This window comes from Astyanax mexicanus, chromosome 4, assembly GCF_023375975.1.
Source record: "Astyanax mexicanus isolate ESR-SI-001 chromosome 4, AstMex3_surface, whole genome shotgun sequence".
Lineage (NCBI taxonomy): Eukaryota > Metazoa > Chordata > Actinopteri > Characiformes > Acestrorhamphidae > Astyanax > Astyanax mexicanus.
Genome location: NC_064411.1, coordinates 734,225 through 760,150, shown reverse-complemented (window position 1 = coordinate 760,150; position 25,926 = coordinate 734,225). Strand labels below are relative to the sequence as shown.

Below are 25,926 nucleotides of genomic sequence, written 5' to 3'. Positions count from 1 at the left end.
ACAAACAAACAAAAAAAAAAAACTTTTTTTGTTCACAATATTTTCCTGTTTTTTTTTTCTTTCTATAAAATAAATAAATTACCTGTTTTTAACCGCTTGTAACTGTGAAGTAGTGCTGGAAGGTATTAAACAAAATGTATATCACAGTATTTTTATTTTATCATATATATTTTTTATTTATTTTGCTTTGCATGACTGGGCTTTTATATAGGATTATATGTAATATCAAACATTTAAGGCTTTAAATTAAGGCTTTCATTACTATTGGGTTTTATTTTGTCCCATAAAATTACACAATATATGAAGAAATCCGACTTCGATACCAGAAAAACAGCTGAAAAATGTAAACAATAGACCTTAAAAAGAGATACGCCAACAACTTGAACATGGCTGCCTTTTTAAATTGTTACATAAACACTATTAATGCACCTAAAATACTCAATCTTTAAGTATTTAAAATATATATTTTTCAACAGCTCTATTATACAAGTCAGACACACATTTAGTATCAATTTAAAATGTTTTTCTCAAGCCATTAGAGGCATTACATTATTAAAATTAGCCACAGTTCCCTTCTTTCTCCAGTTCACAAATAAATTCAGTTCAGTGTGCACATTAATTTCACATTTCCAGTCAGTATTCACTTCTATTCTACCGTTAACTCCAGGATGTTAGTTTGTTATGCTAACTGGCTAGCGTTATCTAGCAAGCTGTGTGTCTTCTTTGGGGACGCAGATTTACACTGTGTGCTTCTGCACAGCGCTCTGCAGTGCCTCTAGTGGTATGGGGGTATGGTAAAAATCCATACTGGTTCAAAAAAGTCTCCTACTGTGAAATAAAATGTTCTCTTTGTTTAGGAAAGTTTGGAATATTTAATTTTGACGACACTAATTCAGATTGAATTTTTGACAGTGGGGACAGCCAGAAACCACATTAAATCCGGTCTCTATAAATCACATCCAAACCACATTTGGAGGTGGTTTGAAATGTGATTACAATCAGATTGGCCTTTTTTACTTTGCTATGCCAACTGATGGCAGCTGCATTTAGACACAGTTATATTAATATAAATATAATAGTGGGAACGCAGGGTTAGGCGCTTGGACTCTCGTATTCGCTGGTGCCGTCTGTCTGTCTCTCTGTCTCTCTCTCTCTCTCTCTCTCTCTTTTGCCTGCACTGTCTGTCTGTCTGTCTCTGTCTCATTGTTTCTCTCTCTTTTGCTCACGCCGTCCATCTGTCTCTCTCTCTTTCACTCATGCTGTCTGTCTCACTTTCTTTTACATGTACCATCTGTCTCTGTCTCTCTGTCTCTATCTTTCGCTCGCGCTGTTTGTCTCTCTTATTCGTTGCGCCGTCTGTCTGTATATCTTTCTCCGTGAATTGTTTTGTTATACACCCAAAACTAAACATTAAAACGCTGACACAAGTGAGGTTTAAAAATAAAAATAGGAATGTTTGAAGGACATCCAGTTGATACAACCGAAGAAAACTTTAACCTGGCTAATTTTAATCTGCATTGTTTTATTTATCACATATAAATATACATAAACTGTTTTTAATTCAGAGCGAGAAAAAGCAATAATTTATTAAAGTGTGTTTTAGTGGATGTTTTTTTTTTTTTTTCCTATAAGAACAATCATGTTATTACTGATTGGCTGAATTGCCACAAAAGCAAATCTCCCACAGTATGAGTAAATAAAAATAAATAAAAATGAAAATGTACAATTTCTATAAAAGGATGTTATTGCATTATTATTCTTAAAATCATTGTCAGTCTTATAAAATAACTAAAACATGTCTTAATGTGACCATAGCATTGTTCGTTTCTAGAAAAATATACTTTTAAAAAGATAATGATAATAATAATAATGATAATAATGATGATGATGATGATGATGATGATGTGAGGCTGTTGTGCCGGTACCTGATATTTTAAGGTAGATACTCTTTCTTGACCTCCCTTTGTTTCGCTCACTTTCTCTGGTCCTGTTTTCTTTAAACCTCAAACCCCTCTGAGGTCACCCACCCACGACTATTGAAAAGCAGCCTTTTCTCCTCCTCCTCCTCCTCCTCACGCGGAGTTAACACTGGTTACTGGAGCCCAGTGAGTGTTGTGTCATATGTTGTGAGAAAGAGGTCTGATCCAGGCCTGAGGGCGGGCGGCTGAACCGTCTCCCATGGTGTAGGATGAGAGGAACACACCCAGACTTCATTGTATAAAAGGAGACAAGATCATAACGAGATGAGCTGAGGATGAGTCTCAAAAAGTGGCTGTTGGTTTTATATAAAGAGAATAAACTGATTTAACACATCAATTAATTTTTTTAATGTATAATAACAGCAAAACAGTCAATCTCTTTTTAACCCTTGTGTGGTGTTCATTTTCATTTTTCATCAAATAATACTAAAAAAATATGTTTTCTAACATTAGCCAAGGGCTAATAAACATTGCTTCATTTGTAAATTTGAAACTGAACAAATTTTCTACTCATATCTTGAGTTTAATTCATTTTCTTTTACATTTTATTCAAAAACTAATAAAAAAAGAGTAGCACTTTTTAAAAGAAATGTAACATAAGAAAGGTAAAGGGTAAATATTAACCATGTAAGCTGTTTTATATTGCTTACAATTTAGGTGAAGCGAGCATGTGTAAAGCATTTTAATGTAAAATAGTAAAAGTAACAAAGTAAACGAGTAACAAAAAATATGAACACCACACAAGGGTTAAAAATCCCAGTAAGTGAACTTTTAGTGATACTTTATTTTCTTGTTGACGCAATGAATTTTTTAAAAATGGATTTACAAATGTATAAAACATGGTTGATTGTGGTTGACTTAGTAAATTTAATTAAGCAAAAACTAGGAAACGAGAGAGAAAGCCCCTGTTTTTAACAGGAAATGAAAGTGACAAACTATATTAAGTATTTTAAGTTTTTTTTTTTGCTTTCTCTGCTATCAAATGTACTTCTTTTTCATAGTAAACGGGTTTTAATATTAGTTAGATAATATACTACACGTGCCAGACAATCTCTGCTCTGACCAATCACAGGAGACCATGTGCTCATGTGCTTTATTGGCGCACATTTGGGTGCGTTTAGGTTTATGCCTGTGTGAAACCAAACCAAACGGAGAACTACAAGTGTGAAAATGCTCTTTTATACACAGCAAATTAATTTCTAATTCAGAAATCCTTACAAACAAGCTAAGATGTTTATGATGAAGTAAAAAAAAAAAAGTTTCTTCTACTTCTACTTTCTTCTATTGGCTTTATTTACCCTCAAACATACAAGTATATACTAGTACTTTAATTTACACCACTAATATAAATATAACTGCATTTTACATTTCTTACATTCATTCTTTTTTTTACATTTAAATATCCACTATAAAAACTTGCATCTTAAGAGGAACAAGTGTGATTAATCGCAGTTAATTTCAGAATATTGATGTGATTAATCAGATGACATCTTTTAGATTGATTGACGCCAGTAATTATGATACAACAACTAAAATGTACTCTAGTGAGGGTGAATTCTAAAGTGTGAAAAGAGCATTTAAGTTCATATAATTAACCAAAAGCCATTGAAGGTTTGGGGCTTGAATCAGGTCTTAAAGTGTCCTAAAAAATGCCACCCTGATGAGTTAAATCTTCACCTTTCCCATTGGCTACTGTTACCAAATAGTATCTCTAATAGCCTTGATGTTCAAGTTTTTAATGTTGAGACAGACGGTCCACAAATGGAGAAAGTTCAGCACTGTTGTTGCTACTCTCCCTAGGCGTGGTAAAGTCCTGTAAGGATGACTGTAAGAGCACAGCACATGCAAAATGATCAATGAGGTGAGGAAGAATCCTAGAGTGTCAGCTAAAAAACATAATTTCCATTTCTTTCTCTCCCCCCCCCACCTCTATTCTCTTTCACCAACACATGCAGCTCCCTGTCCTCCCAAGAACCCGGAGGTTTACCACGAGTGCTTAAGCAATGTGGTCATTTTCTCCTGGAATGCCACCAACAACACGGCCTATTACATCGCCATGTCTGTGGACGCGGACGGAGTGACGAGCGAGTGCCTGACTCTGTACAATTCCTGTTACTTCACGCAGACGGAATGCGGACGCAGCTACAACTTCACTGTGACCTCCGTGTACGCCGGAACCGACAGCTGCAGCAGCGGCTCCACTGCGCCAGTAACCATTAGCACAGGTAAGAGGTGAGGTAAACGCTAGTTGTTAGCACAGGTAAGAGGTGAAGTAAACGTTAGTTGTTAGCACAGGTAAGAGGTGAGGTAAACGCTAGTTGTTAGCACAGGTAAGAGGTGAGGTAAACGCTAGTAGTTAGCACAGATAAGAGGTCAAGTAAATGCTAGTAGTTAGCACAGATAAGAGGTCAAGTAAATGCTAGTAGTTAGCACAGGTAAGAGGTCAGGTAAACGCTAGTTGTTAGCACAGGTAAGAGGTGAAGTAAACGTTAGTTGTTAGCACAGGTAAGAGGTGAGGTAAACGCTAGTTGTTAGCACAGGTAAGAGGTGAGGTAAACGCTAGTAGTTAGCACAGATAAGAGGTCAAGTAAATGCTAGTAGTTAGCACAGATAAGAGGTCAAGTAAATGCTAGTAGTTAGCACAGGTAAGAGGTCAGGTAAACGCTAGTAGTTAGCACAGGTAAGAGGTGAGGTAAATGCTAGTTGTTAGCACAGGTGAGAGGTGAAGTAAATGCTAGTTGTTAGCACAGGTGAGAGGTGAGGTAAACGCTAGTTGTTAGCACAGGTAAGAGGTCAGGTAAACGCTAGTTGTTAGCACAGGTAAGAGGTGAGGTAAACGCTAATTGTTAGCACAGGTAAGAGGTGAGGTAAACACTAGTTCTTAGCACAGGTAAGAGGTGAAGTAAATGCTAGTGGTTAGCACAGGTAAGAGTTGAGGTAAATGCTAGTTGTTAGCACAGGTAAGAGGTGAGGTAAACGCTAGTTGTTAGCACAGGTAAGAGGTGAGGTAAATGCTAGTTGTTAGCACAGGTAAGAGGTGAGGTAAATGCTAGTTGTTAGCACAGATAAGAGGTGAGGTAAACGCTAGTTGTTGGCACAGGTAAGAAGTGAGGTAAACGCTAGTTGTTAGCACAGGTAAGAGGTGAGGTAAACGCTAGTTGTTAGCACAGGTAAGAGGTCAAGTAAGTGCTAGTAGTTAGCACAGGTAAGAGGTGAGGTAAACACTAGTTCTTAGCACAGGTAAGAGGTGAAGTAAATGCTAGTGGTTAGCACAGGTAAGAGTTGAGGTAAATGCTAGTTGTTAGCACAGGTAAGAGGTGAGGTAAACGCTAGTTGTTAGCACAGGTAAGAGGTGAGGTAAATGCTAGTTGTTAGCACAGGTAAGAGGTGAGGTAAATGCTAGTTGTTAGCACAGATAAGAGGTGAGGTAAACGCTAGTTGTTGGCACAGGTAAGAAGTGAGGTAAACGCTAGTTGTTAGCACAGGTAAGAGGTGAGGTAAACGCTAGTTGTTAGCACAGGTAAGAGGTCAAGTAAGTGCTAGTAGTTAGCACAGATAAGAGGTCAAGTAAATGCTAGTAGTTAGCACAGATAAGAGGTCAAGTTAATGCTAGTAGTTAGCACAGATAAGAGGTCAAGTTAATGCTAGTAGTTAGCACAGATAAGAGGTGAAGTAAATGCTAGTAGTTATCACAGATAAGAGGTCAAGTAAAGGCTAGTTGTCAGCACAGGTAAGAGTTGAAGTAAATGCTAGTTGTTAGCACAGGTAAGAGGTGAGGTAAACGCTAGTTGTTAGCACAGGTAAGAGGTCAAGTTAATGCTAGTAGTTAGCACAGATAAGAGGTGAAGTAAATGCTAGTAGTTAGCACAGATAAGAGGTCAAGTAAATGCTAGTTGTTAGCACAGATAAGAGGTCAAGTTAATGCTAGTAGTTAGCACAGATAAGAGGTGAAGTAAATGCTAGTAGTTATCACAGATAAGAGGTCAAGTAAAGGCTAGTTGTCAGCACAGGTAAGAGTTGAAGTAAATGCTAGTTGTTAGCACAGGTAAGAGGTGAGGTAAACACTAGTTGTTAGCACAGGTAAGAGGTGAAGTAAATGCTAGTGGTTAGCACAGGTAAGAGTTGAGGTAAATGCTAGTTGTTAGCACAGGTAAGAGGTGAGGTAAACGCTAGTTGTTAGCACAGGTAAGAGGTGAGGTAAACGCTAGTTGTTAGCACAGGTAAGAGGTGAGGTAAATGCTAGTTGTTAGCACAGATAAGAGGTGAGGTAAACGCTAGTTGTTGGCACAGGTAAGAAGTGAGGTAAACGCTAGTTGTTAGCACAGGTAAGAGGTGAGGTAAACGCTAGTTGTTAGCACAGGTAAGAGGTCAAGTAAATGCTAGTAGTTAGCACAGATAAGAGGTCAAGTAAATGCTAGTAGTTAGCACAGATAAGAGGTCAAGTAAATGCTAGTAGTTAGCACAGATAAGAGGTCAAGTTAATGCTAGTAGTTAGCACAGATAAGAGGTGAAGTAAATGCTAGTAGTTATCACAGATAAGAGGTCAAGTAAAGGCTAGTTGTCAGCACAGGTAAGAGTTGAAGTAAATGCTAGTTGTTAGCACAGGTAAGAGGTGAGGTAAACGCTAGTTGTTAGCACAGGTAAGAGGTCAAGTTAATGCTAGTAGTTAGCACAGATAAGAGGTGAAGTAAATGCTAGTAGTTAGCACAGATAAGAGGTCAAGTAAATGCTAGTTGTTAGCACAGATAAGAGGTCAAGTTAATGCTAGTAGTTAGCACAGATAAGAGGTGAAGTAAATGCTAGTAGTTATCACAGATAAGAGGTCAAGTAAAGGCTAGTTGTCAGCACAGGTAAGAGTTGAAGTAAATGCTAGTTGTTAGCACAGGTAAGAGGTGAGGTAAACACTAGTTGTTAGCACAGGTAAGAGGTCAAGTAAATGCTAGTAGTTAGCACAGATAAGAGGTCAAGTTAATGCTAGTAGTTAGCACAGATAAGAGGTGAAGTAAATGCTAGTAGTTATCACAGATAAGAGGTCAAGTAAAGGCTAGTTGTCAGCACAGGTAAGAGTGTCAAGTTAGCACAGATAAGAGGTCAAGTAAATGCTAGTTGTTAGCACAGATAAGAGGTCAAGTAAATGCTAGTAGTTAGCACAGGTAAGAGGTCAGGTAAACGCTAGTTGTTAGCACAGGTAAGAGGTCAAGTTAATGCTAGTAGTTAGCACAGATAAGAGGTGAAGTAAATGCTAGTAGTTAGCACAGATAAGAGGTCAAGTAAATGCTAGTTGTTAGCACAGATAAGAGGTCAAGTTAATGCTAGTAGTTAGCACAGATAAGAGGTGAAGTAAATGCTAGTAGTTATCACAGATAAGAGGTCAAGTAAAGGCTAGTTGTCAGCACAGGTAAGAGTTGAAGTAAATGCTAGTTGTTAGCACAGGTAAGAGGTGAGGTAAACACTAGTTGTTAGCACAGGTAAGAGGTCAAGTAAATGCTAGTAGTTAGCACAGATAAGAGGTCAAGTAAATGCTAGTTGTTAGCACAGATAAGAGGTCAAGTAAATGCTAGTAGTTAGCACAGGTAAGAGGTCAAGTAAATGCTAGTAGTTAGCACAGATAAGAGGTGAAGTAAATGCTAGTAGTTATCACAGATAAGAGGTCAAGTAAAGGCTAGTTGTCAGCACAGGTAAGAGTTGAAGTAAATGCTAGTTGTTAGCACAGGTAAGAGGTGAGGTAAACACTAGTTGTTAGCACAGGTAAGAGGTCAAGTAAATGCTAGTAGTTAGCACAGATAAGAGGTCAAGTAAATGCTAGTTGTTAGCACAGATAAGAGGTCAAGTAAATGCTAGTAGTTAGCACAGGTAAGAGGTCAGGTAAACGCTAGGTTTTAGCACAGGTAAGAGGTGAGGTAAACGCTAGTTGTTAGCACAGGTAAGAGGTGAAGTAAAGGCTAGTTGTTAGCACAGGTAAGAGGTGAGGTAAACGCTAGTTGTTAGCACAGGTAAGAGGTCAAGTAAATGCTAGTAGTTAGCACAGATAAGAGGTCAAGTAAATGCTAGTAGTTATCACAGATAAGAGGTCAAAAGCAAGCAAAAGCAAGCTATGCTAAGCTAACCGCAGTCCAGCCGGCTAGCTAAAACCACTAACACCACCCAGCAAAACAAGCAGAAATGCTCAAAAAATGCGCAGCGTTCACCTGAAGACGACTCCACGGAGCAGGAGAGGAGAGTATTAGCGTTATTTCACCCTTCTAACGTTACCATCTTCACTTATTCACAATTTAGATTTCAAGCTAACTTTCGTGGTGTTAGTCTGTATGAACCATACACCGTTTTGTAGTTACGTTTCAGTTCTGTTACAGTTGTGGTGGAACTACTTTTTGGCGGAAGGCTCAGTCCATATTAAAGCATATTCATTCTTAATTTCTTAAAGTTCTTTGATTTATTTTCTTTATTCGTTTTGTAAAAAAAGAAACTGATGACTGACGATCTACGACCGGATCACAGCCGTGATGTTATTGGTGATAACACACTCCCTCTCGTGTTCTATTGCTTAATTAGCACATGTGATAGTCTGTTGATTAATTTAATTATTGATTATTAACGCAGGTACAAGGCCGAGTTATTGTTAAGCACTGGCACAGTATTTTGGACAGATTACCTGTGTTTAATCTTGCCGATCTCCCTGTCCCGCCCAGCCCCCTGTTTACCCCAGAGTGTTACCACCTCAGCAATGGACTGTCTATCAGACACATTAATCACCAGATGGGACCCGGCCCCTGGAGCCCTCAGATATTTTGTGGAGGCTCACGGGAACCATGATGACTCCTACAACTGCACGTCCAATGGCACAAGCTGTGCGATGACCAATGTGAAGTGTGGCCAGAGCCTGAGTGTGTGGATCACAGCCTACAACAACAGGTGCGCCACCGACATCATGCTGGCAGAGGTGGCAGAAACAGGTGAGTCACAGAAAGAGAGAAAGAGAGTGTTTATATTCACCTATATCAGGGGTGTCCAAACTACGGCCCGCGGGACATTTGCGGCCCGTCTCCTTTTTTGGAGAGGCCCGCGAGGTATTTTAGAAATAGAATGAAAGCTGGCCCGCTGTTTAGCAGGTTTTTATAATGTGAGATTCAAAGTTTGAATGCTAGGTGTCAGAAACGGACCAAAGAGTCTAAAAACGGAGAGAGTGCGCATTTCTAGCGCAGAAAAACGGGCCAAAGAGTCTAAAAACAGAGAGGGTGCGCATTTCTAGCGCAGAAAAACAGGGCCAAAGAGTCTAAAAGCGGAGAGGGTGCGCATTTCTAGCGCAGAAAAACAGGGCAAAGAGTCTAAAAGCGGAGAGAGTGCGCTTTTCTAGCGCAGAAAAACAGGGCAAAGAGTCTAAAAGCGGAGAGAGTGCGCATTTCTAGCGCAGAAAAACGGGCCAAAGAGTCTAAAAGCGGAGAGGGTGCGCATTTCTAGCGCAGAAAAACAGGGCAAAGAGTCTAAAAGCGGAGAGGGTGTGCATTTCTAGCGCAGAAAAACAGGGCAAAGAGTCTAAAAGCAGAGAGAGTGCGCATTTCTAGCGCAGAAAAACGGGCCAAACAGTCTGAAAGCAGAGAGGGTGTGCATTTCTAGTGCAGAAAAACAGGGCAAAGAGTCTAAAAGCGGAGAGAGTGCGCATTTCTAGCGCAGAAAAACAGGGCCAAAGAGTCTAGAAGCGGAGAGAGTGCGCATTTCTAGCGCAGAAAAACAGGGCCAAAGAGTCTAAAAGCGGAGAGAGTGCGCATTTCTAGCGCAGAAAAACAGGGCAAAGAGTCTAAAAGCGGAGAGGGTGTGCATTTCTAGCGCAGAAAAACAGGGCAAAGAGTCTAAAAGCAGAGTGAGTGCGCATTTCTAGCGCAGAAAAACGGGCCAAACAGTCTGAAAGCAGAGAGGGTGTGCATTTCTAGCGCAGAAAAACGGGCCAGAGAGTCCAAAAGCGGAGAGAGTGCGCATTTCTAGCGCAGAAAAACAGGACAAAGAGTCTAAAAGCGGAGAGAGTGCGCATTTCTAGCGCAGAAAAACGGGCAAAAGAGTCTAAAAGTTGCCGTAATTAAGGAGTTTAATATTAAGAGACATCATGAAATTAAACATCAATTTGAAAAATCTTAGTTTACACAACACTGTCAAAGATAAAGATAGTAAGTCCAGTAAAATGGTGTGTAATGGAAAGTAATCAGGAAAAATTTATTATTTAAAGTAGTATATTTTATTATTTGTTTTATTATAGAGTCTGTGGTTCGTGACTCCAAATATATTTCTCCTTCTGGCCCCCAACAAAAAAAGTTTGGACACCCCTGATCTAGATAATCAGATTACTGCAGTTCCAATAGTATTTAGGTAGTCATGGAAACAGCATACTTCCATTTCTTGGATCAGAATAAGGACTTTATATCTGACGGATTTCAGCTCAGTTATCAGATTTCTCAGTGCATGTGATCTTAACTGGAGTATTCTGGGATGTCCCAGTCTGTTCATAAGTGAAATCAGACTGCTGTTGTGCAGAATTCAGCACCCCCGCCAGAAAAAGCACCCCCTCTCAGGAGCGCACACCCAAGTCTTCTTCTTCTTGGCTTTAATTTTACTTAGAAAAAGGAAATACCCGAGATACTGTTCTAAGCTACACTGACTTGTAAGAAACAAGGAAAAAGAAACGTCACAAATCCACATATTTCTGATTTCTGATCACCCTTGGTTCCTATGCCAAAATATGATCATATGACTCAAAGTTAGAAAAAAAGCTACATCGTGAGGTTTGGATTTTGCAGGATGTTTTAGTCATGTCTTTAGTAATTCTGTGATATTATTGGCTGGTTGCAAAGCAAAAATCTGTTTGTTGTCCAATTAGATTGTGTAGTGCAATTTTTATATTTTGTGTACCTTAATTCACCTAAAAAGATCTGGAGATAATATTGGCTACTCAAATATGTCTATATTAATTTGAAAACATAATTTAACTATTCTTATTTGTAGCATTTCTTCATAATTCTATTTGGCCTGAGGACTGTCTCTCTTTGTCTCTCTCTCCATCTCTCTGTCTGTCTCCCTGTCTCACTGTCTCTGTCTCTGTCTCTCCAGTCCCTTGTGTTCCTCAGCAGGTTTCTGTGTCAGACACCTGTGGTTCCTTCTCGGTCACTCTCAGCTGGATGACCAGCAACAACGCCTTCCTCTACACGGCCAAAGCTGTCCTTCCTGACAGTTCGATCCGCTCCTGTTACACCAAGGACACGTGGTGTGAGATCAAAGATCTGCAGTGTGGACAAACATACGAGGTCTTCGTCATGTCAACCAACTTCATCTGTAACAGCTCTGACAGCCAGCACTTCTATGCTCAAACTGGTGGGTTTCTGTTTTAATGACCAAGGTGGTGTTTTAGAACCCCTTGAAGTTTCTTGAACGTCCCCACACTTCAGATCCTCTCTTTTGTGGTGTTCTCACATGCTGATGTTGCCAGGCTACTACAGAACCACTAAGGCAGGGGTGTCCAAACTACTAGGTAACTACGAGGTATTTTAGAAATAGAATGAAAGTTGGCCCGCTGTTAAGCAGGTTTTTATAATGTGAGATTCAAAGTTTGAACGCTAGGTGTCAGAAAACAGGCCAAAGAGTTTAAAAGCGGAGAGGGCGCATTTCTAGCGCAGAAAAACAGGCCAAAGAGTCTAAAAGCGGAGAGGGTGCTAAGTTGTAGCGCACATAAACGGGCCAAAGAGTCTAAAAGTGGAGAGAGTGCGCATTTCTAGCACAGAAAAACGGGCCAAAGAGTCTAAAAGCGGAGAGGGCGCATTTCTAGCGCAGAAAAACAGGCAAAAGAGTCTAAAAGCGGAGAGGGCGCATTTCTAGCGCAGAAAAACAGGCCAAAGAGTCTAAAAGCGGAGAGAGTGCGCATTTCTAGCGCAGCAAAACAGGGCAAAGAGTCTAAAAGCGGAGAGGGTGTGCATTTCTAGCGCAGAAAAACAGGGCAAAGAGTCTAAAAGCGGAGAGAGTGCGCATTTCTAGCATAGAAAAACGGGGCAAAGAGTCTAAAAGCGGAGAGAGTGTGCATTTCTAGTGCAGAAAAATGGGCCAAAGAGTCTAAAAGCGGAGAGAGTGCGCATTTCTAGCGCAGAAAAATGGGGCAAAGAGTCTAAAAGCGGAGAGAGTGCGCATTTCTAGCGCAGCAAAACAGGGCAAAGAGTCTAAAAGCGGAGAGGGTGCGCATTTCTAGCGTAGAAAAACGGGGCAAAGAGTCTAAAAGCGGAGAGAGTGCGCATTTCTAGTGCAGAAAAATGGGCCAAAGAGTCTAAAAGCGGAGAGAGTGCGCATTTCTAGCTCAGAAAAACAGGCCAAAGAGTCTAAAAGCGGAGAGGGTGCGCATTTCTAGCGCAGAAAAACAGGCCAAAGAGTCTAAAAGCGGAGAGAGTGCGCATTTCTAGCGCAGAAAAACGGGGCAAAGAGTCTAAAAGCGGAGAGAGTGCGCATTTCTAGCGCAGAAAAACGGGGCAAAGAGTCTAAAAGCGGAGAGAGTGCGCATTTCTAGCGCAGCAAAACAGGGCAAAGAGTCTAAAAGCGGAGAGGGTGTGCATTTCTAGCGCAGAAAAACAGGGCAAAGAGTCTAAAAGCAGAGAGAGTGCGCATTTCTAGCGTAGAAAAACGGGGCAAAGAGTCTAAAAGCGGAGAGAGTGCGCATTTCTAGTGCAGAAAAATGGGCCACAGAGTCTAAAAGTGGAGAGAGTGCGGATTTCTATATTTCTATATAAAAAGTTTGGACACCCCTGATCTAGAGGCTCTGTAGGCTACAGTAACTTATTGTATTTTGCACTTTGAGCTCAGCTTGAGTGCAGTAAACTGACAGCAGCTTCCTCTAATAAATAAAGTCTATCTCTTCTTCCTCGTGCAGCTCCGTGTGCTCCGGTGAGTGTTCAGGCTCAGATGGACTGTCAGCTGAACACGGCTACAGTGCACTGGCTGGGTCAGCAGGCCGGCGGCTCGTACACCGCCCTGCTGGCCGATGGTGACGGAGGCGTGCTGAACTGCAGCACCAGCAGTAATAACTGCAGCGTCCCCAACCTGCGCTGTGGACAGACCTACAACATTACCGTCCTGCAGAACCTCACGCAGTGCAACAGCCTGCCGTCCACATCCGTCATGATGCCGTCAGGTTAATAACACTTATACATTAGTGCATCTAAAAAATAATAGAACATCATTGAAAAGTTACTTTATTTCAGTAATTCAGTTCAAAAGAGTGAAACTCGTATATTATATAGATGTATTAAACACAGAGTGATCTATTTTAAGTGTTTATTTATTTTATCGTTGATGATTATGAAGCTCACAGCCAGTGAAAACACAAAAATCAGTGTCTCAGGAAATCAGAATATTATGATAGATAGATCCTGCTGGAAAATGAAATCTGCACCTCCGTAAAAGTCTTCAGCAAAGGAAAGAATGAAGTGCTGTAAGATTTTGTGGGAAAACCAAACTGCACTGACTTTAGACTTGATAATAAAACACAGTGGATCAACACCAGCAGATGACAGACATGACTCTCCAAACCATCACTGATTGTAGAAACTTCACACTAGACCTCAAGCAGTTTGGACATAGACCTTCTGCTTCCTTTTGATTTCCTTTAAATGAAATGTAAAATGTACTGATGATCAGTGATGGTTTAATGGAGAGTCATGTCTGTCATCTGCTGGTGTTGATCCACTGTGTTTTATTATCAAGTCTAAAGTCAGTGCAGTGTTTCAGTGTTTTCCCACAAAATCTTACAGCACTTCATATCTTCCAGCTTCCCTCTGCTACTGGCAACTTTTATGGAGGTGCGGATTTCATTTTCCAGCAGGACTTGGCACACTGCCCACACTGCAATCACTGCCAAAAGTACCTATCGGTTTTATATAATATTTTATATTTGCTAAGACATAATCATCAACAATAAAAGAAATAAACTAGATCACTGTGTGTTTAATACATCTATATAATATATGAGTTTCACATTTTGAATATGAGTTACTGAAATAAAGTACTTTTTTTGTGTTCTGTGCTGTAGTGCCCTGTGCCCCACAGCAGGTGGTGGGCGTGGTGAACTGTTCGACAGGTGTGATGTCAGTGGGGTGGAACAGTTCTGCAGGAGGTGTGAACTACACGGCTGCAGTGTGGTCCGGATCAGGGGCTCAGGTCTACTGTAACACCTCTGATACCCACTGTAACGTGGGACAGCTGGATTGTGGGAAAGTCTACAGTGTGGCGGTTCTGGCTGCTCGAGGGACCTGCCAGTCTCCTCCCAGTCAACTCATTACAGTGGAGCAAGGTAAACACACACACACACACACACACACACACACATACCTACACACCTACACACCTACACACACACCTATACACAAGTTTACCAAGTTAAAAACCTCTACAATATAATCAAGAGGAAGACAGATGATCACAAACCATCAAACCACCAAACTGAACGGCTTGAATTTTTGCACCAGGAGTAAAGCAGCATAAAGTTATCCAAAAGCAGTGTGTAAGACTGGTGGAGGAGAACATGATGCCAAGATGCATGAAATTAAAACTGTGATTAAAAACCAACCAGGATTATTCCACCAAATATTGATTTCTAAACTTTTCTTAAAACTTTATGAATATGAAAGTTTGTTTTCTTTGCATTATTTGAGGTCTAAAAACTAGTGTTCATTTGACTCAAAGCAAAATCAGAGCAACTGATTTAGAAACTGAAGTGGTCTCTTCATATTGTTTCAGAGGAGTATAATCTGTGTAGATGCATGCACAGATATTGGTGTCTTTACAAGACAATAATAAGACAATTAAAATGGTAAAACCGTAAAAACGCATGACAAACAAATCTAAATATTTAAAAAAATTAAATGGCTTAAACTACACTAAAAGGATGTTTGTTTTCATCAACTAAAATTGGACTAAAACTAAGAATAACTGAATGCCTACATTTTGACTAAACCTATTACACTGTAAAAAGTGAAGCATGGAGCTGTTCATTCAAGCTAATAAATATGATTGAACACAACCTTTTTGAATTTTGATGTGTCAATTTTGATTCAGACTAAATTAATTACAATTCTGAAGGAAATAAACCAAATGTTTTGGTTCCACTGAAATCATACTCGAAGAAAAGAGATAAGGATGTAATATTTTTAATTTGAATCAAACATGAATTGCGCATGCGCACTGTGGAGCACGGGAGAAGTTGTAGAGAAGTGCTTCAGAGCACTGAGGGAGAGAGGGAGAAAGTGCCTGAACGCGCTCGCGAGAGAGAGAATGAGAGAGGGAGAAAGTGCCTGAACGCGCTCGCGAGAGAGAGAATGAGAGAGGGAGAAAGTGCCTGAACGCGCTCGCGAGAGAGAGAATGAGAGAGGGAGAAAGTGCCTGAACGCGCTCGCGAGAGAGAGAATGAGAGAGGGAGAAAGTGCCTGAACGCGCTCGCGAGAGAGAGAATGAGAGAGGGAGAAAGTGCCTGAACGCGCTCGCGAGAGAGAGAATGAGAGAGGGAGAAAGTGCCTGAACTCGCTCGCGAGAGAGAGAATGAGAGAGGGAGAAAGTGCCTGAACGCGCTCGCGAGAGAGAGAATGAGAGAGGGAGAAAGTGCCTGAACGCGCTCGCGAGATAGCAACGCATGTTTATGGTATTGTGGCGTCGGGACTGGAGGGGGGGCGGAAGGAATTATGGGAGCTCACCCTGTTGGGGGAAGTGGGTGTATTTCTGCGTGTTTATGTTACTGTTTATCCCAGAGTTTCATGTCATGTTTTATTATCACTGTTCTAGTATTATTCATGTAGTTATCAGTTATGTGGTTGTTTTGTGCCTCACCCTTTGTGTGTTTTCTGTGTGTGGGAGTGGGGTTAGCTGCGTTGGAGCTGTAGTTAGTTTTACTTTCAAAAGTGGAATCCCATGTAAATCCAGCTCTTAGTGTCCTCCTCAGAGCAAAATAAAAAGAGCAAGAGAGCACTGAAACGAATCTCGCTGGTAATCCGTCCTCTTCCACGCCACAGTAACTTCTGGAACTTCTGAATATGCTGCCGTGATTTTTTTTTTAAGTTCGGTTCAATTTAAATGTATTAGTTTGGTTCCGAAACTGAAATGTAAAGAATTTAACTTGGATCAAGGTGAACAATTAATATTGGGTCGAGTGAAGTAATATGGTTTATGTCAAAATAAAATAATCAGGTTGTAACAATTGACTTTATTTAGATTGAGTGAAGTCAAATAGTTTAGATGCAACAAATGGACATCAATTCTTTTAATTTGAGCAGGGCTACACTTTTTACAGTGTATACAGTTTAGTCAAAAGACTAAGATTAAAACAAAACTAAAATCACCTATCAAACCTGACAAGCTGTGCAAAAAAGTTGAAAAAGCTTAACTTGGTCAGCTAGAATTATTTTGAGATGATTAGCTTAGCGTAGCTTAGCTACCCAGCTAACAAATTAGTGTCCTTTTCACTAGTGCCCTTTTATCCATTTTAACTTCAGCTTCTACTGAAAGACTTCATCTTTTAATCTTAATTCCTACATGTTTTTTTTTTTATGTGTCCTTGGTGTGATATAATACTTTCTGCATGGTTAGCTTAGCTTAGCATAGCTTAGCTAAGCTACCCAACCAACAAATTAGTGCCAGTTCCAACAGCATAACATTTGACAATTAAATCTGTACCAAATCTGTATAAAATTAGCAAGCCACTGTAGACATGTATGAAATGGAGAATACATCCAAACATCTAAACCCACCCGCGCTCTCACAGTTCACAGTTAAAGAGGCGTCTCGTGTATTTCCTCAGTGCCGTGTGTCCCCACCGGCGTCTCGGTGTCTCGCGGATGTGGTACGGGTTCTGTGGGCGTCTCCTGGTCCTCCACTGCCGGAGCTCATAGCTACACTGCCCTCGCCGTGCGTTCAGACGGCCAGAGCTCACAGTGCACCAGTGCCGGCACCAACTGCAGCATCGCTAACCTCACCTGTGGTCAGGTGTACAGTGTGGGGGTCGTGGCATCCAGCAACAACAACTGCAGCAGCCAGATAAGCCAGACTGTCCTTCTGTATACCGGTCTGTAAAACACACACACACACACACGTTTAGAATATTGTTCTTTTTTTATAGTTATAATATACACCATCATAACACAGTATGATATTAACATTAAACGGTACCACTTTAAAATAAGACTACCTTTATAAAGGGTTTATAAATGGTTTACAATTCGTTTATAAATGGTTACTTATTAGGTTGTAAATGCCTTAAAAATCATTAATAACCAGTTATAACACAGTTATAACGTAGAAAGGGCAACAGTATAGATGGTTGTGGGTTCACTATTTGGAAACCAACAGGTCTATGTACATTTTGCACAATTTCTAGGTGTGTGTTATAACTGATTATTAATGATTTGTAAGGCATTTACAACCTAATTAGTAACCATTAATAAGCTAATAGTAAACCGTTTATTAACCCTTTATAAGGGTAGTCTTATTTTAAAGCGGTACCCATTAAACTGATGATTCTACACTGTAAAACCGGTTGGATGGGGTTCATAAATAGAATGCAAATCAGTTGTTTAACATTTACACAAAGTAGTTGACTAAACAGCCTCATTTATTTGCAGAATAATGGGCAGCCCTCCCAACCCTCGCAAATCTCGCTCACCATCAGTGTGTACTCTTGCCCACCAAGGCTTTTCAATTCTAGTCAATTCATTTCTATAGCACTGTTTAGAACAAAAGCCAGGGAAAAACTCCCTTACATTAAGAGGAAGAAACCTTAGGAGGAACCAAGTCTCAGTCAGAAGAACCCCAAACCAAAACCCTACCTTCCCTTGGGTCTGCAGTTATATTTTGTATAATGGCTTTTCCTCCTGGTCACTGTGTTGTAGGCCATAAGAGCAAGTTACCAGTTTTAAACTGTAAAGTGTGACAGTGTTGGCAGTTTCTTTCCTCCGGCTGTGAACTACGATTCAGTAACTCTGTGCTGGAATGATGTTTCCATTTAATGGACTGTAGAAACATTTTATACTGCGTCGAGAAACGTAGAAAAAGCTCAACAAGCTCTAGTTTGAACCGCTAATAAAGATACGTCGTAGAAAAGACGTTGAACGGATCAACAGTCTAAAGCGCTGCCACTATAATCGGAAGTTCATTGTTTTGAATCCTGATCATGCAGCTTGCTATCAGCTGCCGGAGCCCTGAGAGAGCACAGATTGCCTTGCTCTTTCTGAAGGTGATGTTGATCAGCACGAGGAGTCTGTGAGCTGATGTATCTGAACCACGTGGCTGCGCTTTCCTCCGAGTGCGCTGTGATGCTACTCGGCAGTTTAAAAAAGAGGTGGATTGTACCTCCTGGTGTTTTGGCATCACCTGTGATAGAGGGAGTGCAACTGACTAGTAACTAAAAATTTTAAATAAATGTATTAAAAATAAAAAAAAGTGTTATAGACAAAGAGCCACCTACTAGCAGTCAGTCATTTTACTCATTTTAAAGTAGGAGCCAATAGGAAAGAGTAAGACTTTACAATGAAAGCTAGCACAGTCAACTAGCATACTTTATCATGCAGTATAGGCACTGTAAAATAACAGCATTATGAAACCATTTCTTTATGAGTAAAACATACTGTATTACAGCTCTCTTTGTGTTTAAGTGATGTATTTCCTTATGTACACAATTAAAGTAAGCTTTAATGTAAATAATCAGAAAACTAGTCCTAATATATCTGTGTCCTCTGACGTCCCGCAGAGCCCTGTACTCCCGCCGGTGTTTCTGCTCTGGTGAACTGCTCCTCCTCCACTGCCTCTCTGCTGTGGGCTCTCAGCCCTAACGCAGTCCACTACACCGGCACCCTGCGGAGCTCCGGCGACCTGAAGACCTGTAACGTCAGCGCTGCGGGTTGCCAGATCAGCGGCCTGCTCTGCGGTCAGCACTACAACTTCACTGTGTCTGCCTCAGACGTGAGCTGTTCTAGCACTCCGTCTGCACCCATACAGCTGGATACAGGTCTGTTTAATTATAAAAATAATATCGTAGAAATAGAAAATTTCTTCAGTCAGATACAGTGAAGTCAGAATGGGCTCTATTTAAAAATGCTAATCAGATTTAGAACTTTAAAGGGTTAAAGAGAGCCTAATAATGACATAATAAATAAATAAAAAGAGAGAATAACCTTAGTTGCTTTTCATTTTTTTCATTAAATCAGGAGTAATAAAAGAGAAAATATGTACACATACCTTAAATTCACTTTAGCTTAATACAAGTATAGCAGGGGTGTCCAAACTTTTTTTTGTTGGGGGCCAGAAGGAGAAATATATTTGAAGTCACGGACGACAGACTCTGTTATAATACAAATAATGAAATATACCACTTTAATATAATACATTTTCCTGATTATTTCATTTACACACCATTTTACTAGACTTACTATCTTTAATCTATATTTGACAGTGTTGTGTAAACTAAGATTTTTCAAATTGATGTTTCATTTCATGATGTCTCTTAATATTAAACTCCTTAATCACCGCAACTTTTAGATTCTTTGGCCCGTTTTTCTGCGCTAGAAATGCGCACTCTCTCCGCTTTTAGAGTCTTTGGCCTGTTTTTCTACTCTAGAAATGCGCACTCTCTCCACTTTTAGACTCTTTGGTCCGTTTTTCTGCGCTTGAAATGTGCACTCTCTCCGCTTTTAGACTCTTTGCCCTGTTTTTCTGCGCTTGAAATGCGCACTCTCTCCGCTTTTAGACTCTTTGCCCCGTTTTTCTGTGCTAGAAATGTGCACTCTCTCCGCTTTTAGACTCTTTGCCCCGTTTTTCTGCGCTAGAAATGCGCACTCTCTCCGCTTTTAGACTCTTTCGCCCGTTTTTCTGCTCTAGAAATGCGCACCCTCTCCACTTTTAGACTCTTTGGCCCGTTTTTCTGCTCTAGAAATGCGCACTCTCTCCGCTTTTAGACTCTTTGGCCTGTTTTTCTGCTCTAGAAATGCGCACTCTCTCCACTTTTAGACTCTTTTGCCCTGTTTTTCTGAGCTAGAAATGCGCACTCTCTCCACTTTTAGACTCTTTGGCCTGTTTTTCTGCGCTAGAAATGCGCACTCTCTCCACTTTTATACTCTTTGGGCCGTTTTTCTGCTCTAGAAATGCGCACTCTCTCCGCTTTTAGACTCTTTGCCCCGTTTTTCTGCGCTAGAATTGCGCACTCTCTCCGCTTTTAGACTCTTTTGCCCCATTTTTCTGCGCTAGAAATGAGTACTCTCTCCGCTTTTAGACTCTTTGGCCTGTTTTTCTGCGCTAGAAATGCGCACTCTCTCCGCTTTTAGACTCTTTGGCCTGTTTTTCTGCTCTAGAAATGCGCACTCTCTCCGCTTTTAGACTCTTTCGCCCGTTTTTCTGCTCTAGAAATGCGCACCCTCTCCACTTTTAGACTCTTTGGCCCGTTTTTCTGCTCTAGAAATGCGCACTCTCTCCGCTTTTAGACTCTTTGGCCTGTTTTTCTGCTCTAGAAATGCGCACTCTCTCCACTTTTAGACTCTTTTGCCCTGTTTTTTCTGAGCTAGAAATGCGCACTCTCTCCACTTTTAGACTCTTTGGCCTGTTTTTCTGCGCTAGAAATGCGCACTCTCTCCACTTTTATACTCTTTGGGCCGTTTTTCTAAGCTAGAAATGCGCACTCTCTCCGCTTTTAGACTCTTTTGCCCCATTTTTCTGTGCTAGAAACGCGCACTCTCTCCGCTTTTAGACTCTTTGGCCCGTTTTTATGCGCTTGAAATGCGCACTCTCTCCGCTTTTAGACTCTTTGACCCGTTTTTCTGCGCTAGAAATGCGCACTCTCTCCGCTTTTAGACTCTTTGGCCCGTTTCTGACACCTAGCGTTCAAACTTTGAACCTCACATTATAAAAAACCTGCTTAACAGCGGGCCAACTTTCATTCTATTTCTAAAATACCTAAAAACCGGGCCGTAGTTTGGACACCCCTGTATAGTATATGTTAGTATATAGTATATGTAAGTATGATTTACCGTATTTTTCACACTTAAAAATGTGCACTTAAAATCCTTTAATTTTTTCAAAAGTCTTTTTTTTCAGTGTGCCTTTTTAATCCGGTGCTCCTTATGTATAAATTTTATCAGTCAGGTATTAAGGAGCAGTAAAGCCACTCCGCTAAAGCATAGCATTATACAGAAGTTTCAGTGAAGTTTCTCCAGCACCGAGACTGGAGCAGCATTAGCCGCTAACTGTGCTAAGCGCTTGAATCTGTTTTAGCCGGTTAGGTGCTTTTCTTTAGGCTGTACAGCCGTTTATCCCCAATCCATTGAGTTCCCATTGCATTGTGAATGTAGAAATGCTCTTCCTTTCACTGTTAAACATAACCCTGAGTTCTAGTGTTGTTTTTGAACATCATCATTATTCCGGACTTTTCAACCATTCCATTCCTTCCACTTTTTACAAATTCTTTTCCACCACCACAGGATGTCTTTCCACGTGGTTGTTTTTTTAATAAATGAGAAGCTACTCCCTGCATCAGATCATCGTTTGTTTTTTTGTTTTGTTTTTCTCTTCTCTCAGCCCCCTGTGCCACCCAGAATGTGTCCACCACTCTTGCGTGTGGCAGTAATGCTCTGACAGTAAGCTGGAGTCTGGCTGCAGCGTCTCTGAGCTACGTTGCGTCCGCCGTGTGGAGCGGTGGCACCGCGCTCTCATGCAGCTCGCAGGACACTAGCTGCAGCATGCAAGGCCTGCAGTGCGGCCAGCGGTACAACGTCACAGTAACGGCGTCCAACGGGAACTGCAGCGGACCGGCGAGTCCTGTTACAACTGTACACACAGGTGAATATGTGTCAGTATGAAAAAGCATTGCTCAGGATTAGTGTTACTGTAGAACTGATAACATTTTACAAACTAATTTTTACAATAAAGTGCTGTTTCAATCAAATTTTAATTTATTGCTGTAATTGTAAATACAGCGCCCCCATGTGAGAGTTTCCTAATTACAGTAACTAACTGCAAATAGCAATGCATGCTGGGAGATCAGCCTCTTTATGAGGAACACTGGTAGTGTGAGGATCTACTTACTTTTTACATATTGTGCATACGTATAGAGTTTGCAAGTTCTTACAACATTGCAACGTCCCATCTAATGCCATGCCTATCATTTTTTGCACCAGAGCCTCTCCCACCATCAGTGTGTACTCTTGCTCACCAGGGCTATCTTGGGTATTCAGTCACGCTATGTAATGGTTGACTGGCCATTGGTTATAGGCTGTAAGAGCAAGTTACTGGCTTCTTTACTCCAATGTATAATTTCAAGTTGTTTAAATCACAGTCAACATTGTTTAATTCATCATTTACTTTTATATATTTGCAATTCATTTCCTTGAGTGATTGAATGCAAACATAAGGTAGAACAGGGGTGTCCCTTCTTTGGAGGGGCCCGCGAGGTATTTTAGAAATATAATGAAAGTTGGCCCGCTGTTAAGCAGGTTTTTATAATGTGAGATTCAAAGTTTGAACACTAGGTGTCAGAAACGGGCCAAAGAGTCTAAAAGCGGAGAGAGTGCGCATTTCTAGCGCAGAGAAACAGGCCAAAGAGTCTAAAAGCGGAGAGAGTGCACATTTCTAGGGCAGAAAAACGGGGCAAAGAGTCTAAAAGCGGAGAGAGTGCGCATTTCTAGTGCAGAAAAACGAGCCAAAGAGTCTAAAAGCGGAGAGAGTGCGCATTTCTAGTGCAGAAAAACGAGCCAAAGAGTCTAAAAGCGGAGAGAGTGTGCATTTCTAGCGCAGAAAAACGAGCCAAAGAGTCTAAAAGCGGAGAGAGTGCGCATTTCTAGTGCAGAAAAACGAGCCAAAGAGTCTAAAAGCGGAGAGAGTGTGCATTTCTAGCGCAGAAAAATGGGCCAAAGAGTGTAAAAGCGTAGAGAGTGCACATTTCTAGCGCAGAAAAACGGGCCAAAGAGTCTAAAAGCAGAGAGAGTGTGCATTTCTAGCACAGAAAAATGGGCCAAAGAGTGTAAAAGCGTAGAGAGTGCACATTTCTAGCGCAGAAAAACGGGCCAAAAAGTTTAAAGCAGAGAGAGTGCGCATTTCTAGCGCAGAAAAACGAGCCAAAGAGTCTAAAAGCGGAGAGAGTGCGCATTTCTAGCGCAGAAAAACGAGCCAAAGAGTCTAAAAGCAGAGAGAGTGTGCATTTCTAGCACAGAAAAATGGGCCAAAGAGTGTAAAAGCGTAGAGAGTGCACATTTCTAGCGCAGAAAAACGGGCCAAAAAGTTTAAAGCGGAGAGAGTGCACATTTCTAGCACAGAAAACTGGGCCAAAAAGTCTAAAAGCGGAGAGAGTGCACATTTCTAGTGCAAAAAAATGGGCCAAAGAGTCTAAAAGCGGAGAGAGTGCACATTTCTAGTGCAAAAAAATGGGCCAAAGAGTCTAAAAGCGGAGAGGGTGTGTATTTCTAGCGCAGAAAAACGGACCCAAGAGTGTAAAAGCGGAAAGAGTGCGCAATTCTAGCGCAGAAAAACGGGCCAAACAGTGTAAAAGCGGAGAGAGTGCGCATTTCTAGCGCAGAAAAACGGGCCAAAGAGTCTAAAAGTGGAGAGAGTGTGCATTTCTAGCGCAGAAAAACGAGCCAAAGAGTCTAAAAGCGGAGAGACTGCGCATTTCTAGTGCAGAAAAACGGGCCAAAGAGTCTAAAAGCGGAGAGAGTGCGCATTTCTAGCACAGAAAAACAGGCCAAAGAGTCTAAAAGCGGAGAGAGTGCGCATTTCTAGAGCAGAAAAACGGGCCAAACAGTGTAAAAGCGGAGAGAGTGCTCATTTCTAGTGCAGAAAAACGGGCCAAAGAGTCTAAAAGCGGAGAGAGTGCGCATTTCTAGCACAGAAAAACAGGCCAAAGAGTCTAAAAGCGGAGAGAGTGCGCATTTCTAGAGCAGAAAAACGGGCCAAACAGTGTAAAAGCGGAGAGACTGCGCATTTCTAGTGCAGAAAAACGGGCCAAAGAGTCTAAAAGCGGAGAGAGTGCGCATTTCTAGCGCAGAAAAACGGGCCAAAGAGTCTTAAAGCGGAGAGAGTGCACATTTCTAGCGCAAAAAAAAATGGACAAAAAGTCTAAAAACGGAGAGAGTGCGCATTTCTAGCGCAGAAAAACGAGCCAAAGAGTCTAAAAGCGGAGAGAGTGCGCATTTCTAGCGCAGAAAAACGGGCCAAAGAGTCTAAAAGCAGAGAGAGTGCGCATTTGTAGCGCAAACAAAAAAAGTTTAGGTAGAGAAATAATTAGCCCACTGTCAATCATAACTCTCAATTTTTAGTTTTTAAAGTTAATATCTTTAGTAAATTATCATAGGGATTGCAGAGTGTGTATCATAAGACTACACACTGAGGGTGAGTTTAGGGTGGGGTGCGTTGAATGGCATTGTTCAAATAAATAGGAAGCAAAGAGGACATGCTGGAATTCGGTGTACAGTAAAATACTGTTTAAATAATTTACAGTAGATGCACTGCACAATAATGTGTTGCCAGATATTATCTAACCATCATCACCTCTGTTCCTTTAGCCCCCTGCGTTCCTCAGAACGTGACCGGCCACGCCGCGTGTGGATCAGGATCCCTGGTGGCGTCCTGGACTGGGGCCCTGGGGGCCAGCAGCTACACTGCTACTGTATCAGCTTCAGGCGGGGTCCCTCAGGTCTGTGTGACGTCCAACCTGTCGTGCGTGTTCAGCGGACTGCAGTGTGCCACCCTGTACAGTCTCAGTGTAGCATCCCAAAACGAGATCTGCAATAGCTCCAGCAGTCCTGCCACCACCATCAGGACAGGTAATACAATACATTCACATTAAACCGCCGTACTGAAGGTTATATAGCACACGTCTGAGAATAACAAACTAACTATGTTAAATAAAGCTAAGCTAAGTAAACAAAAAAAGAGTGCTGGATGTTAATCTACGCAGATTTCTCTATTGAAAACTGTTTATTTGAGTGAGTAAAGCACTTCTGTTTATTTACAGTAAGCTGGAGCATTAGCATTAGCAGCTAACCGCTCCAGCAGTGCTAGCCGGGGTTAGGAGCAGGCTATAGGTGTAGATAATTCTCTCCTCTGAACGGGGAAATAGCGAGCATGGTTAGCGGGTAATGCTAATGCTGCTCCATCAGTGTTAGCTGGGGTTAGGAGTAGGCTGATATTACAGTGCTAACCTATAAACAGGGAAAGAGTGTTTTTCCTGTACTTCCGCTGTACTTTATTGGAGTGGCTTTACTGCTCCTTAATATCTGATTGATTGGTAAAATTAATACACAAGGCACAGTGGATTAAACGGTGCACTGGCGATTTTTGTGCAAAAAATATGGTATGTGGTGGGCAGGCAAATTTTGGGTGCGCATTTCTAGCGCAGAAAACGTGGCAAAGAGTCTTAAAGCGGAGAGAGTGCGCATTTCTAGCGCAGAAAAAAGGTCCAAAGAGTGTAAAAGCGTAGAGAGTGCGCATTTCTAACGCAAAAAAACGGACAAAAAGTCTAAAAGCGGAGAGCTATTTCATTATTTAACACATAATGCTTCCTGCACACAGGTCCCTGCGACCCCCAGAATGTAACAGCCTCTCTACAGTGCAGCAGCGGCGCTGCCACAGTGACGTGGAGCGCCAGTGATGGTGCGAGCGGGTACACAGTGCTGGCACAAACAGACGGGGGGCAAACACTCGCAGCTTCCTGCTCCACCAGCAGCACTTCCTGTCAGCTGACCTCTCTGACGTGTGGGAAGGCGTTTAATATCACAGTGCTGGCTGGGGATGCAACTTGCAACACCACCTCCAAGCCCAGTACTGCAGTAGTCACAGGTAAATACACACACATATATATATATATATATATATATATATACACACACACTTCCTAGCATACATGTACTAGAAAATATAACACAAATAAATAAATACTTGTGTTGTGTTAACAGTTTGCACT

At 41.3% G+C, this 25,926-nt stretch overlaps 1 protein-coding gene across 14 annotated transcripts in view; it reads left to right on the top strand.

The window, feature by feature from the left end:
• Positions 1-25,926, top strand: part of LOC103036209 (G surface protein, allelic form 156-like) — a 70,231-nt gene that overhangs the window by 5,866 nt on the left and 38,439 nt on the right. For all 14 annotated transcript variants that reach the window (XM_049476532.1, XM_049476537.1, XM_049476535.1 and 11 more), the window contains exons 7-16: positions 3,935-4,204; positions 8,669-8,932; positions 11,076-11,336; positions 12,874-13,134; positions 14,032-14,292; positions 16,789-17,052; positions 18,733-18,990; positions 21,549-21,809; positions 24,527-24,787; positions 25,536-25,802. In XM_049476532.1, the coding sequence (XP_049332489.1) occupies positions 3,935-4,204; positions 8,669-8,932; positions 11,076-11,336; positions 12,874-13,134; positions 14,032-14,292; positions 16,789-17,052; positions 18,733-18,990; positions 21,549-21,809; positions 24,527-24,787; positions 25,536-25,802 (2,628 nt within the window). The remainder of the gene's footprint in view (positions 1-3,934; positions 4,205-8,668; positions 8,933-11,075; positions 11,337-12,873; positions 13,135-14,031; positions 14,293-16,788; positions 17,053-18,732; positions 18,991-21,548; positions 21,810-24,526; positions 24,788-25,535; positions 25,803-25,926) is intronic.